This window comes from Patella vulgata, chromosome 9 (assembly GCF_932274485.2).
Source record: "Patella vulgata chromosome 9, xgPatVulg1.2, whole genome shotgun sequence".
Lineage (NCBI taxonomy): Eukaryota > Metazoa > Mollusca > Gastropoda > Patellidae > Patella > Patella vulgata.
This window is the reverse complement of record NC_065887.2, coordinates 9673562-9690481: the sequence shown is the minus strand read 5'-3', so window position 1 is coordinate 9690481 and position 16920 is coordinate 9673562. Positions and strand designations below refer to the sequence as shown.

The window sequence follows — 16920 nt, the reverse complement described above, 5'->3', positions numbered from 1 at the left end:
AATTCACGGTAAAATGCACCCAAATTGATTATTTAAAGCCAAGAATTGCTTTTTTTTAAGTCATACATGTGTATGTCTAAAATATGTTAAAGAGAGAGAGAGAGAAATGGGGTTTAACGTCCACTCGACACAAACTAGGTCATTTCGGGACTAACATATGGTTTAATTTTATTTACATAATTCGCTTGCGCGTAGGGGTCTTTAGCAGTGGGAGGAAACCAGAGGACCTGGAGAAAACCCACAAGGTTGGACTGGCGACCCTACTCCTTGCCACGTACAACCGGGGATTTGAAACCACGCCAGTCGACTCAATGACAGACTTTATGATACAGCGCACGCACTCTAACCATTCAGCCATCCACCCCCCCCCCCCAAAATATGTTAAAATAAAGCCTTAAAATACATGGCATCTATACACACAGTCCTACGTTGTTAAAGGAAAATTCTAAATCCTATACAGTGTAATTCACTTGTGTCAGTTGAGAAACTGCATTCCAAATTACATTGGGGTATTTTTGTCTCAAAAAACTCTGGGCTATGATATGCTTACAGTACTCTTTTAGGAATACACATGCTGCTGGGCACAAGATGTTTACATCTTGCTCACTGTTTTGTATTGATACATATTAAGGTTAGAAGTCATCTATTACATGTCTGGTCATTGTTAAGCCAAAGGGCATTGCTGCCATTCATTATGACATTTTGCAGGAATGTACTGTAGCCTATTTTTGTACTGATTTTTCTTGTCTTTTTTTACTAGTCTGAATATATATGTACATTAAAGCCTAATCATAGGACTCCATTGTTTACTAGTAAAATGCTTTGAAAAATCTATCTGAATATATAAATGTCAAGAATATCAACAGATCAAACTAAAAGGTAATTTTTGGAAATCCATTGCCCACAATGAATCTTCTTCAAGTATTCTTAACAGATAGTGTGTATTGTACATGTCCACTGTACATGTACGCATAGCATCTCAAGTAAGAGGGGAACTACGGTCACTACATGTAAGTTGGTAAGACGCTGGCTCGCTAGCCTGGTGGTAACGTGTTCGCTCCCTGCTTTGGCCGAGAAAGTTGTCAGAGATGCAGGACGGATGGCCCGACAGGGACAGTAGCTGTCTAATCATTCGGTTGGTACGAATAACCAAAGTCCCGCATATACATTGGCGTGCACATAAAAGATCCCTTTCCAGCTGGAATTCGATATAAGAGTGGGCCATGTAGTGCTGCTGGACTAACAAAATTTCCCTCATAGCACACTGTAACCGAAAAACAACGAAGATTAGATCATTGAATAGCTAGAGCCAAACAATGTCTTATTGGATGACAATCAATAAAAAATTTAAGAACGTTCAACCCAATTTTTATGTGTTGATCTGGTGATAATAGTTTAGAATGGCTGTTTTGGCAATAAAGCAAATTGGTTGTAAAATGTTAGCTTGCTGATTTATATATGATGGTGTGATGTTAGCTTGATGATTTATCTGTGATGGTATGATATTAATATTATCTTGTAATATACTTACCAGCAACAATAGGTTTAGCAGCCACTGTGTAAACATGTTCTTGTGTAACATTGGGTTTTAAAACTTTATCAAATACAAAAACTTTACCCTGAAAGTAAACAAATGCAGATTTTAATGCGAAAATAAACTAATTGCACAATGAGTATATTTACATGTACATGTATGTAATACAGAAGTCAATAAAGGTTGGTTTTGGGAATGTCATGTCAATAAAAGTTTGGGGGACTGTCATATTATGGGGTTTAATGTCTTGTTTTTCTGCTACGAGGAGAATTTTGACCAGAGAGTGGCACTACGGCCTACTTTTATTTCGAATTACAACTGTCGTGGGTTCTTTTACGTGCATGCCAATGTATGAGACCTCAGTTTTCCATCCCACCCTAACTACTCCTGACCCTACTCCTTGTCACGTACAACCTGTGAATCAAAACCATGTCAGTTGACTCAATAACAGACCTTATGATACAATGCGCACATACTAACCATTTGCCTATCCAACTCCCTCCACTGACAAGGTGGAACCATGTCAGTGAATCCTGAGGAACTTAGTGAAATGTCAATGTTAGCAATATTATAGATCAAATAAAAAAAAAAAAAAAAAAAAAACAAACTTGTGACACATTGGCAAAATGCTACAAGTACACATGTACATGTACGTATGTCAATGCATCATTATGTTTGTATAAATCAATTCCATTTCAACCTTTCTCATCTAATCAATTAATTTATAATGTATTCACCTGTTACATGCACTCATCATTAACAGATCAAATGATTTTTATAACATGTATACAACCAATATTCTAACTGATTATTTACATTTTGTTATTCTATTTCAATCAAAACTATTGGAATTTGATCTCGTTACTGTCTCCTATGGAATATTTACTAATATTTATTCCATGAAATCAAATAATTAAAAATAAAATTAAGAGAAAATATATTAATTTGAAAGATTAACAGAATCTAAAGATTTTGAAAAACCCAATCAGAAAGAAACAGTTTGAAAACTTATTTCAATTGAATCAAAATAAATTGAATAGTAAAATCAGTATTCAATGGGACTACTACATTGTACATGTACCATATTAAAGCTATGGCGAACCGTATGTACATTGTATCTTGAGATTTTGGCATGTTCAGAACTTTTATTACATGTCCTGTAATATACAGTTTGTGAAATGAAATGAAATGGGGTTTAATGTCCTACTGTTCTGCTCCTAAACTGGGCTAATGAAGACGGGCATATGTCATACAGTGTACTATGAGGGAAATTTCAACTAACTGAATTAGAGTTTTTGAACACTAATGAATAATTATGTTTTGCCATCTAGTATTGATACAACCTAGTTTGTGTCAAGTGGACAGTAAACCCTATTTCCCTCTCACCCAAATGTCCGGTACTAGTTCATTAGTGTCATGTGTACAGGTACAGCACTGATGTAAATGTACAGGTAAGTATTCAATTTATAATTTGAACACATTAACACACATATGGTCAGTGCCTATAGGTCATTTTATTTACAGGTATATCTTGTTTATATAGAAATAATAAATACACATTCCTGTGGCCTACGCACATTGACATAAAAACACAGTTATTTTAGCCACTGAGCCAGTCTACAAAGCATTTTTCTGAACAATATACAAAACATAATGTAGGTCTATTAGTTAACGATCCTCTTTCTGTCTACGTAAACATTTACCTACCTATTGGAGCATGAATCAATGTCTATTGTCATATAATTTATTCTTTTGCAATTTATCACCTACATACATTGTACATGTACATCTACAATGTTCAATAAAATAACTATAAATATATTATAATCATTCAGTTTGAATTGGATTATATTTTATTGGACCATGAAATTTAAATGTCCGATGTACAGGTATAAATACTGAATTTGTGTATATATTTACAGGGGTATGTAATTTTACAAGTCTGCCTGCTATCTTGTACTCCATTGTCCCCCCAAAATAATGCTGTAATTGATACGGTACCCAGTTCTTTTGACCCAGAACCATTCTAAAATATTTTCATTGTAGTGTAAAAAGAGAGAGAGAGAGAGAGGAATGGGGTTTAACGTCCACTCGATACAAACTAGGTCATTTCAAGACAAACATATGATAAATATTATTTCAAAACATGTAATTCGCTTGCGCGTAGGGGTCTTTAGCAATGGGAGAAAACTGGAGGACCCAGAGAAAACCCACGAGGTTGGTTAGGCGACGCTATTCCTTGTCACATACATGTACAACCGGGGAATCGAAACCAAACCAGCTGACTTAATGACATTCGACCACCCCCCCCCCCTGTAGTGTAAAGGAGGACCATCGTATTCAGCTTGGGTCAGTAAAATAAGTATGTATTTTCCTTAGATATGAAATGCAATTTAGCATGAATGGAGGCCAGGGGTTGAAATGTTTGTAAAATTTTACTTGTCTCAGGTGACAAGTAGAAATATTTTTTACTTGTCACTTGTTCATTTCAAGTTGTCACCACTGATTTTTAATAATAAAAAAAAAATTAATAATAAATAAACTTATTGTATTTCAATTTCATTTGTAAGAGATGCTTACAATCAGACTCCGCGTTCACTTTAGCACATTTTGGCGGAAGTAATGAAACAAATGACGACCGTTTTCTCACTCAAGAATCTTCGCTCTTCCGACTCGTTTGTTGTCCGCACGTTTCCGACTCATGGTGATAATAATATAATTTGAAATAATACGGTATCCTCAGGCATGCGTGTATATTTTACACCCCAAATGAACCACGGCAAACGGAATTCAACAATCAAAATATTTAATTTTCTTCGGAAAGAATTTTCTAATATATTTTATTTTTTAAGACAAAACGAAACATCAAATGATACTGATAGGCTTTATAATTGATGTATGCCGCCTGTTCGCCTCGTGGTTGTGATTGGCATTCAAATTTCAAGGTAATTAATGGTTAAGCAAGGACATATATACATGTATACGATTAGAATTTTAATATTTTTTTTTACCGCCATGTACCTCAAAACATTACCTCATGTACCTCAGTAGTGTTACTATTTTAATGCAAAGAAACCTTTCCCAGACGTATGGAGCGAACTTAAAAGGACCATATAAGTTTCAGTCTTGTTAATCGGGGAGAAATTCGCCACCACACTACTATGGATACAAACGGACAGCTTGTCGCGTGCTGTTAAATAACGTCTAATTATTTGTTTTAAAATGAAAAGTTCCCCTCTTACAATTTTATTGGAATGGATAAAACAGACATACATTTTTACTATTTTAGCCTGAATTTTTATAGATATTATTCTAGTTGTCGCCGGCAAGTAGATTTTTTTTCTACTTGTCCATTGAAAATGTTACTTGGATTCGACAAGTAGACAAGCGTTATTTCGACCCCTGATGGAAGCTGATTTCTGTAAAAATACAAAATGAATCAACTGATGATGAGTAATTAACAGACTACTGTCTGATTCATCGTAAATTTTAAACGGATTTCTTCGATTATGAACAAACTACTTAACTTTGGTTATTATAAACTTACCTGTGTGTTTGTAATGAACTCCCGTTCGATAAAATCCATTGCACAACTAATTATCACAACGATGAGAACAATTTCTCTCTTGAAAAATTTGAAAATTTACTTGTAATTTCGACAGAGTCGATGTCAACAATGTCTTCGTGACGTAATGGTCGAATCCAATATACCTGTTGCGGGGGTTGGTTAACATTGAAAGATAGTTTGACAGCGCGATCATTTTGATCGTATATGGGTTTGGGCGACGAAAAATATCAATTGAAGGCAATTACATAGGAGATTTATATGGAAACCATTGATCGCCAGTCTATCAAATTTTCTTCACAATTAAAATATCACTGATTGCACGGATACTCGTAAAAATAAAGTCATGAATAAACTATAAATATCCTATCTTCTTTATGTTATAAATAATTTAACAAGGATCATGAAGCTTACCTCCGAATTCTCTGAGTGTATTTTTAATTTTATACGCATTCTTTCGATCGAATAATAACCGCTTCAGTAACATCTTTAAGCGTGTTGCGGCAGCCCTCAGCGTGTCTATTGCCGTATTGGGTGCCCGGGTGGGTATATAATGCTACTAAGCCTGTATGACCCCGTAAGAAGCGGAACATTAATTGTCGATTCGACAGTTTTGACCGAAGTGTGATAAAGCCCGTAAAACGAATGTATAGTTGTGTTTGTGCGGCATGCGTGTTCAAATGTAAATAATCCCATCCGAGTCGCAAATCAAATAATTAGAACAAAATATTTCAAAAAGTAAAGCTATAAAATTTGCAGAGATTTTACTAGAATGTAAAAGACGGTAACTAAATACAGGAATGCGGGTAGTTATGTGTGCGAACGCTCAAACTCAATACCAATTGTCGTAGGTATCCAGACCACTCGGACCAAAGACTACTCGGACTAAGACCAGTCGGACCAAAACAAGACCAGTCGGACCAATTAAATTATATTATAAGGCTAGACAATATGCTATTTATTTATTATTAAATCACAATACAAAGAAGCAAATAATTCTTATACGGAATTCTTATATTTAGAGTTGTTTGGTTCAATTTTGTGTACGGAAAATAAATCAACGATTAGTTTTAAAATTAATTAATAATGGTGCCAAAAAAAAATATCAATCTAATTTTTCTTTACTCTTGCAATGAGACTCGGTATGTCCAGACTTTTGACAGTTTCTACATATACGGGTATACTGTTCTTGTCTGATAGCCTAATTTTACTTTTTCCACATTCGCAGTATCCCCAGTGGTTTCATTCCGTTCTACCCCACTAACCCCAGGGTTACTATATATGGGGGGGGGGGGGTGGAGACATGTTTTCAAGTCATCCGCCCTTGATGCGTTAATATAAACAGCACATAATAATACGAAGACCGGACGTTTATATGCCCCTTTTTAAACGTGACTACAAGTGTGGTTCTCGATATTTTGCGATTTGGAATACAATTATCAATTTATTCAAACAACACGTTATTATTAGTTCGAGTAGTCATATTAAAACACACACAATTATCAATTTATTCAAATAACACTTTATTATTGGTTCGAGTAGTCATATTAAAATAAACACAATTATCAATTTATTAAAATAACACTTTATTATTGGTTCGAGTAATTATATTAAAACAAACGCAATTATCAATTTATTAAAACAACATTTTATTATTGGTCCGAGTCGTCTTTCTGTTGGGTCCGAATAGTCTTTTTGTATGGTCCGAGTAGTCTATTTGTTTGGGCTGAGTGGTCTATCAGTTGGTCCGACTGGTCTTGAACCGAGTGGTCTTTGGTCCGAGTGGTCATGGATTCTTGTCGTAATTGTACTTGAATTTCCTATGCTGTCACCCCTAATACGAAATGATATCTTCCGCAGAGTGACGTAACCATCTTCCATATTGGTATTTTTCTCTGGGAAAAGTTTGTGATATTTCAATTTTTCAAGAGAGAACTTGTTTTCATCGTTGTGATAATTAGTTGTGCAATGGATTTTATCGAACGGGAGTTCATTACAAACACACAGGTAAGTTTATAATAACCAACGTTAAGTAGTTTGTTCATAATCGAAGAAATCCGTTTAAAATTTATGATGAATCAGACAGTAATTAATTAAGCCTATTCAACACCGCTCAGGAAAGTTAACAGTTGTAAACCCAGAACTCGTCGTTCTAGTCGGACCACCACATGTATGGGACGGTAAATGTACATGTATGAACCCAACAGTTTTGGAATTTGCCAAGACACTAAACCTAAAATACAGAAACTACTGTTAAAACAGCACAACTACATGTATCGGTACATGATACCCAAGTTGTAGAGGATTGTAATAATGACCTTACTGTATATCTGGATAAACCGGTCTACAACTTCAATGTGTAACCAGTGACAACTGCTACTCTCTCTCTATATTTTTTTTTAAGGTTTAGTACATGTATGATACTGGTAATAAAAGTTGCAAGACCTATAAATTATAAACTGGTTTGTTGACCATCATTTCCAAAAGACTATTTTCAAATTTCAGACAAGGTATTTATTAGGCTACACGTACATGTATGTCTTGACTGGACTTTCACCTTAACATCGGTATACATGTATCAAATAACCCTATAGATAATAATCTTGCATACAGTGTACATATATATAACCATATAATAAAAACTTATTGCACTTCCATGTATATATACCTGAATGAAATGAAATATGTAGTAGTAATTGAGATATTATTCTGAATGTATTTGCATACATGTACACGTACAAGTAAATTATCCTACTGTTTGTATTTTAAGCTTATGGAATGTCCTGGCATATGCTCAAATTGTAAAGTACAATGTACCTCTATTCAGTTTACCGAAGCTTGAATTTAAATTGGGCTCTTACTTTTAAATGTGAATGACTGTGTATTATGTGCAGGATATGCGGTTCTATTCATGTATGTACATTGTAATTAAAAGATGATGAAACTTGACACTTCAATATTTTTTAAATATGTTCACTAAAATGTTAATAAATGTTAAAAATTATCTTGACAATTTTCTGAATATCAAAATAATCTTATTTTATAGAAATGCTAAAAGAAATTTATGGAATCTTTTTATATTTAAATAATATTTTAACAGTAGCACTAATAAAATAATATTATTTTACATGTACCATGTGACATGACATTGTAGATGAGGTTATCAAGTGCTTTGAACTTGACTACACTGTACCTTAAGTTTATCTACATGTATTGAGTGGATTCCAAAATTAATCTCTCAATAACATTTATAAAATTTGCCCAACTGTATTTTGTTATTCATGCATTTATTGATCCACCTTTTAAACTCTTTTAGGTCATTATATTTTAAAAGATGTATAGAGAATTATCTTCAATTTTCACCCTATAGACACATGGGATCGTGGTGGGGTGGTAAAATAAATAATTTTACTTTTTTTCTTATCTTCATCAAACCATTTACATGTACATGTATCAGACCAGTGTTTCTGTTTCTTTTTGAGACTGTGTTTAGAGAGAGAGAGAGAGAGAGGGGTCTAATGTCCAACTCAACACAAACTAGGTCATTTTGGGACTCACATATGTTTCTATTTTATTTCACTAATTTGCTTGTGCGTTCAGGTCTTTAGTAGTGGGAAGAAACCAGAGGACCTAGAGGAAACCCACAAGGTTGGATAGGCAACCCAATTCCTTGTCACGTACAACCAGGGAATCGAAACCACACCAGTAGACTCAATGACAGACCTTATGATGCAACGCGCACACGTGCTAATCATTCGGCCATCCAATCCCTGTGTTCATAGAGTGTCATGGTTAATTCACAGGGCTTGCCATGAAGAAAATGATAGCAAGCAATTAGGCACTCACACAAAATCAATGTTGAGTGAGTATGGCGAGTGGTTAAATTTACTCAAATTCGTTTTATGTGAGCAATAGGGCTTAAACGGAACCGCAAATTCAACTTGATTGAAAGTTTGAACCAAATATCGGAAATGTACAACAAATCTATATGTACATGTATTTTAATATCGAAGTTTGACATTCTGTATATTTATCAATTTAGACCAGTAAGTTTGGTATCCTGTAGCCTATGGCTAAAAATATAACCGTGACCTCCCTGACATCGCGTGGTGACAAACCCCGATGTTCATTGACCGCATTTGGAATCCCCGACCAACGTGCGTGTAGTGTGTGTGTACAGCGACAGTGACAATCCTTTTAGTTTCAGTGTCTGTTTTGTAAAAATGATAACTGTCCCAAAAGGCAAAAAGTTTGGTACCAAATATCCATTGAATGATGTGCAAGAGTGACTATCTACTATCGCAAAAACAAGTTTGTGTGAGTTTTGTATGCACGTGCGCAAATGATTGCTCACGTCTCTTGGAAAGCAGTGAATTTCTAAAATACTGTGAAGCAAAAGTCAATCAGTTGGTACCTTATGAAATCTCAAGTACATGTATGTATGGTCTTTGGAGAAAGAAAACAATGTTTCGGCTACATGTACATGTGGTTTAAATGACATATGATATGGCTTTATGACTTCCTGTCTGTCTAGTTTACTTATCACCTACAGTGTCATGTTTATCGATAATTAGTTTAGTCTACTAATGCTTCAATTCATTGCTCATGGATTTGAAAGCAAACAAATACAGTTTTACAAATTTTTTGGTTTTGTGTCCTCACTAGATTTGACCAAATAATTATGGAAGCGCGTCATTATTATGGACGAAAATGGATATGCTGGCGGGTCATGAGAAACAATTACAGTAACAATGGCCTTACATGTAATCATTGTTTATATAGGCGAAAAATACATGCTGCATCAGTTGTATGATCACTTTAGAAATTGTCACACTTGAGGTTGAATTCATATTCACTGAAGTAAGTTCAACTTTATTTATTATAGCTTCAAGCTTGATATTAGATCTTATTTTTGTTTGTGTGGGACATCTTACCATGGACTGGTCGAGCTCGGACGAAGTAAGTATTCATTTTGAAGTGTAACAGTGAAAAGATTACATGTCATTTCGGTCCTGCATCATTTCAGACTTACGACATATCAAATTAAAAAAAATATGGCCTTTATGTTTCCGACTTGGGCAGGTGACATTTCACCTTATATTAAAGTATGTGTATATATAGTAATTTGCTATTGACTTTGATAAATAAATAACACTATTGTCACCCAATAAAAATAATTTTCAAAACTTTTGATTTGTCTTTGGGATATTTTCTTGTCCAAGTCTATATCATCTCACTCTCTGAACATGAATATAAAACTCATAAATTAGTAATCACCAACATTGCACAACAAGCCTTGCAACGTAATATGTATAAGTTATGTCAATGAATTCAGGTAGCATTATTTATGATAATGACTACCAAATATCACATCATCCTTGTGGCGTTGTACTCAGGTCTCGGCTTCCAGACATAATTTAATTTGTTTTTTTCTCTGAAACAAATCTTCATCCATGTAAACATTGCGTGTGAATACTATGGCAACGTACATCTGTTAAATTCTAAAAGAAAATCAATTGCAATGCTCGATTATTATTGATTTTTTGCTATACTCACCCCACAAGATATGGAGTCATCAGTTGGAAATTTCAGGACAAATTTACTGCCTGCCTTTTCTTCTGAACTGTTTAATGGCCGAACACGACACACTACTTTAATATTGCATTCTGCGTCGGACGCAGGAGGTATTGTGTCTGCCATTGTGAGAGTTTTTTAGTCAATCGCACACCAATATTTGATCGCGACAGATGTAGAAAATTTGTCTAAAAATACAACACCGAGCCAAGACAGATTCAAATCATTGTTCTGTCTGCCTTCGAATTCAGGCCGTCAGCACAAAATGGATGCCTCCAGCTCGTTTAACCTTGTATTAAATACTTCCCTCAAACCTCGAGCTATTATTTACCGGGTTTGATAATTGTAGATCACCACACAAGCTACAATATTTTACAGATATCTTTCCCGTGTTTATGGAATAAATTTCTCAATACCGGCCATCTTGATCGCAATGAACTGTGGGAAATGACGTCATGCTGCATATGACCTTTCGTGAACCCCGTCGCACCTGCTATTATAATATGAGAAAACCGTTAACCGCAATATATTTAAATTTTATCTACCCACACTTTTCATTTATAATATTACATACCAACCCATTTTAAATAAACAACAAAAAATATTAAAATATTATGAACACCGGATATACCATATATGGTAAGGCATGTGCCTATAAAATTTAATTAAGATTTAATTGTAGGCCTACATTAATTTTCACAGTGAGTTAGCTGATTCTTGGCGCGTACTCCTCATTTTTGAATATAACAATTTCAAAAACGTTAATTATTCATAATATATATTGTATTAATCTTTACAGCCCATAGAGTTAAATATCACATTTGAGCTCTACAGGCTATCTCTACTTATTATATAAAGCATGTCAGGCAATCCAGTAATATCAACCCCCAGAACCACAGCATCCTCCTGTAAACATGATTCTATCGCAATTTGCCCTCCTTGTTTACTTTTGTTACGAAAACAATAAATGGCGGGGCAAACACAATATCACAAACTTTAGATTAGAACTCCATGCATGCATATTTCCAACCAAATGAAATATAAGTCTAATCTTATAGGCCCTATTTCATTTTGGCTAAACTTTGTTTTTAATTAAATCAGTCTAAACTGAAAATATTTTGCATGATATACACAATAACACTTTAAAAAATTACTAAAAGCTGTATAATAATATTACTTTTTAGCAGACGACTTTTGTCAGGTGTAACATGTATTACAGGTAATAGATAAGGGGAGGCGACTGCATTTATGACTTGGATGCAGACCGCGATGACTAATGATAATTCTAGGGCATATTTAATGTTAATTCTGGTTTCTCTGTGTTCGGAAATGAAATGAAATGAAATGGGGTTTAACGTCCTACTCTTCTGCACCTAACCTGGGCTAATTGAAGACAGGCATACGCCGTACAGTGTGCTATGAGGGAAATTTTGCCCGGGCAGCGGCGCTACGGCCTACTCTTATATCGAATTCCAACTGCCAAGGGATCTTTTACGTGCACGCCAATGTGTACACGGGGACCTCGGTTTTTCATCCCATCCGAACGACTAGGCAGCTGTCCTTGTCAGGCCCTCCGTTCTGCATCACTGACAAGGGGAAACCACGCCGGAAAATCGAGATGAACTTTCTCACTGGACTGAACACAGTACACGCTGTCAATTTTTAACATTAAATATACTGAATAGGTCAATTCTGACTAAGACAATCAATACTATAAGGCCTACAAAAAAGGGCCCACAACAACGTTGTGCCATTTTGAAAGCGTGACGTGTAGCTCCTTGTTGAACCTGCTAGGGAGGGGGGGGGGGGGCGGTGCATACACGAGAATTTTTCGTCATAAGAATTTGACTTGCGTTAGTAAGCCTCCGCAGGCTGACACTGAGTTTTAAAAAGAAGCGAATCTATATCCCACTTCCTCCATGTTTATTTTTCCATATCTGGCGCACGACTATTTTCCTGATCAGTACGATATTGGGTTTTGTAATGATCCTTTAATGGCATACCGTCCAGACGTAACAAGATGACACCAGAGAAATGGTCTAGTTTCTTTACAAACACTCACTTATATCCCCAAGGTGGTGGAGTCTATTTTATGAATAGAATAATTTAGAAATAAAACGAAACATTTTCTCCCGTATAATGCATCAGTTAAGAGGATTGCATATATCTCACTGAAATGCCGACACAGGGGATGGAAACTAACTAACTGAAAAAAAAAGGAATGAATAAAATGGGGTTTAACGTCCTACAAGGTGATCGCCCCGTTAGTTCGCGTGGATTATATCACACGCGTTGTTCGTATGGGGTGTAGTAACACAACTGTTCAGGGCAGAAGTGTTGTCTTTTACTCATATTTACGTATTCGCGTACTATTTTATGCACCGGTACCCATTTAAACTTAATATGAAATATTCTTTTATTCCGATATACTTCCAACACATTTATTTATTTTGTTAATAATTCAAAAAAAAAAAAAAGAATTGTTTTAGAATTTAATTTACAAAAGTAAAAAAGTTAATATTGAGAGCTAATACACTCGCTCCGATGCCAAGCGAACAGTTAATGCAGATTTGGTCAAAGGTCACGAGATGTAAACAAGCCAGTGCTAATGTAGAGACTTAACCCCTCCCCCAAGTTCATAAACTTAACCCTAGCCTTAACCCTTATAACGCCGTCAACAATCAGCTGCATAATGTTACATATCGGCACCTTGGCAGGATCTGCAGTTGGCTCTAAGTTTTAGACTTCACCGATTGACAATTAAGAAAAATAAGCACGCGCTTAGAGCATCATGGGAATAGGGCGCAACAGAATATCTGCTTAATTGTTACATGCCATATTTAAAATATTTATTTAAAAATTAATTAAGAACTTTCAATTAGTTTTTCACTGTTTTTGTCTTTTCTTACTGTTACCTGTTTTGTTGAAATTAATAATGACGTGATTGACGGTTGTTTATATTGTTTATGTTTTGAATTATATATATTTTGGGGCAACAAATGGTGTAAGTGCTTAGGGTTTCTGTGGATCTTAATCCGGCCCTAACCAGGGACTGAAGTTTTTCGTACATTTCAATCAATGTCAACTGAGAAGGCGCAATACTAGTTCAGCTCTGAACATAGGTCTTATTACAGAGAGAGAGAAATGGGGTTTAACGCCCACTCGACACAAACTAGGTCATTTCGGGACTAACATATGGTTTTTAATTTTAATTGAATAATTCGCTTGCCCGTAGGGCGCTTTAGAAGTGGGAGGAAACCAGAGGACCCGGAGAAAACCCACGAGGTTGGACAGGCGACCCTACTCCTTGTCACGTACAACCGGGGATTCGAAACCCCAGGCCTTATGATTAAGCGCGCACGTGCTAACCATTCGCCCAACCAACCCCTAGGTCTTATTACACTCGCCCTGTACGTTCAGGAACCGTCATATTTACCTCTTTGTCGAATAAATTTCTGTTCCCAGTGAATCTTACCGGGCTACTTTTAACTGCTAAACTGTCGCGTGTCAGACCCTGTGAACGCCAGTACAATGTAAAGGAACATTTTAGTGAGAAGATAATTGTGTTATTATTTCCGGGGTGAATGATTTTTTAGTGTGAGAATGATACCTATGATCGTATAATAGTGAGTCGACAACCTATTGAGCAAAAGACATAGAAATATTTATGTTTTGACTTTCTTAGAAAATATAAAATTATCGCTTTAAAGGAGCTAAATCGCTAATATTTTGGACCTAGAAATTGACAAAAATGGGTCGCAACGCATATAATAATGTTATATGAATGTATATAAACTGATTTACATTCAATCGTTTCTATTTTTACTGTAATTTCTAATCATTTATGTTCGGCGAAATACGTCAGAAGACTCATGTGAATGGCAATCTTTAGCGTCTGATTTTTCCAGTCTACATCGATGGTATTTATTGCGCATGCTCTCCAGATAAGAATATAGCGTCACCATTTGACATGACTTGTGGAATATGTCTAGCCCTGTTCTTTGAGTCCCTTGTTCCAAATGGCGCTGAAACACATTATGGTGCACGATTCGTGTACCAATGGTAAAATGTTTATTTTGTCTTGAATATTGGATATCAAAAGCCCATCTTTTCCCGGAAAGATCACAACACCAATGTTGATTGGAATTGACAAATAATACGTGTTTTCAATGTCGAAGATTTTTGATGATATTGAGTTAGAGACTTAGCTACTTTAAGTCAAGTTGTGTGCTCTTGTTTTTTAATCCCCGTTTGTATTGAAAAGGAGTTGGGTCGTGGGGTTTACATCCACAGCTAAATACTCCTATACGCGTAAGAGAACCAAACATAATGTTAGCCCCGAAATGCCTTCGAGTATAAGTCCCCCCCCTTTCTCCCCCTCTCTCTCTCCCTCTCTCTCTCTCTATCTACTGTTATATCCCTATAGATTAGTTAGTACATATACCTATTAACATACTGTATACATGTAATCAAATTCTTCTCAGTCCACAGACATCACAACTCTTGCATACTAATACACACAAATGTTACAACCGAATTTAACAATGACAAGCGTATGGAGGAGCTAATTAGATAAGAATTGTGTCGGCAATAAACATTGCGCTAGTCAACTGTGCTGGTATGGTCAGAAAGCAAGTGTATGTATATATAAAATCAGTAAAATGCTTTTGGTGGAACTTTATCGGTTATTGTCCATTTCAAATAAAATTTAAAAAAATGAAATAAAACCGGGATTAACGTTCCATACTTGTTCATTTCAAAGTCAAGGACAATAACATTTTAGCTGAGCTAGATTACGGACTGACTTTGGCAGCATGATATCTATACCTGTAGCATGATCTATACCTGCAGCCACTTGCCAAATCTGTTTCACAGAATATTACGAACGCCTTCTTATAAACTCTTTCGATATAAGAGTAGGCCGTAGTGCCGCTGTCCGGGCAAAATTCCCCTCATAGCACACTGTATGGCGTATGCCCGTCTTCATTAGCCCAGTTCGGAGCAAAACAGTAGGACGTTAAACCCCATTTCATTTCATTTCACTTATAAACTCTGTAAAAGATGACTGCTTTCAACATATGACGTCACATCACGTGGCGTCAATCATTGGCTCAATGGCACGTGCATTGTTTACATAAGACATTACTGGTCCAGGCAAAATGGTGCCTTTTACTCATTTTTCACACCCATATACACTAAATAAGAAATATTGTTTAACTACATATACTTCAAACACCTGTATTTATTTTTCTAATGCTTAAAAAAAAAACTGTTCTAGAAATTAATTTGCAGAAGGAAAAAGGTTAATATTGGGGGCTAATTAAGTCGCACCGATGTTATCCCTATCAGTGATTGTAGCAACCGAGCTAATATTCACTGCTGATCAGTGTGTCTTTTGCCCAGTTACACAATCCATGGCCAAGACTTCGACGACTACATCAGAATGACATGTGCAATGTTTGCTTGGATCGGTATGGTGACGTAGTTTTAATTCTTGAATTGTTTGAAATGGCAAGGAAGACGTCTTTTTGTTTTGGAAATTGTTAGCAACTCGTTTAGTGTTGTTGTTATGACAACCATTACGACACAATATAAAACAATAAAGGGACTTTATAGTCGTGCTTGATATACTAATAATTTTGGACTAATTTGCGTTTTGATAAGATCATATTTTTGTAATGCATATAGAATTAAAATCGAAAGGAAATGAGAAGGGTTTTAATGTCCTACTGTTCTACTCCGACTGGGCTAATGAAGACGGACATACGCCATACAGCGTGCTACTCTTATATCGAATTCCAACGGCCAAGGGTCTTTTACGTGCACTCCAATGTATACAAGGGACCTCAGGTTTTCTTCCCATCCGAATGAATAGACAGCTGTCCTTGTCAGGTCCAGCGTCCTGCACCACTGACAAGGGGAAATCACGTTGAAAAATGTCGACGAACTTTCTCTGCCAATGCAAGGATCTAACACGCGACCTCCACACTAGCGAGCCAGCGTCTTGCCCACTCAGCCACCGTGGCTCCAACTGAAAGTCGATATTTTCCCTTTAGTCTGAATATTGTACCTTTAAGAACTCGAGTTTTTAAATGTTGTACATGAGAAATGTGGACATTGGTAGAATTAAAAAAAACTGGAGATGGTCACAATATTACAGGGATTAGATATGATTTGTTTAAGGTATAAACTCTAACTTTATTTATTGTGAATATTTTTAACTATAATAGTAAGATCTAAATTGTAA

The 16920-nt window shown here is 35.8% G+C and overlaps 1 protein-coding gene across 2 annotated transcripts in view; it reads right to left on the bottom strand.

Moving 5' to 3' along the window:
• Positions 1 to 11106, bottom strand: part of LOC126831504 (kinesin heavy chain) — a 42546-nt gene extending 31440 nt beyond the window's left edge. For both annotated transcript variants that reach the window (XM_050562030.1, XM_050562031.1), the window contains exons 1-2: positions 10656 to 11106; positions 1532 to 1619 (exon numbers count right to left, since the gene is read on the bottom strand). In XM_050562030.1, the coding sequence (XP_050417987.1) occupies positions 1532 to 1619; positions 10656 to 10799 (232 nt within the window). In that variant the 5' untranslated portion in view covers positions 10800 to 11106. The remainder of the gene's footprint in view (positions 1 to 1531; positions 1620 to 10655) is intronic.
• Between the last annotated feature and the right edge of the window lie 5814 nt (positions 11107 to 16920).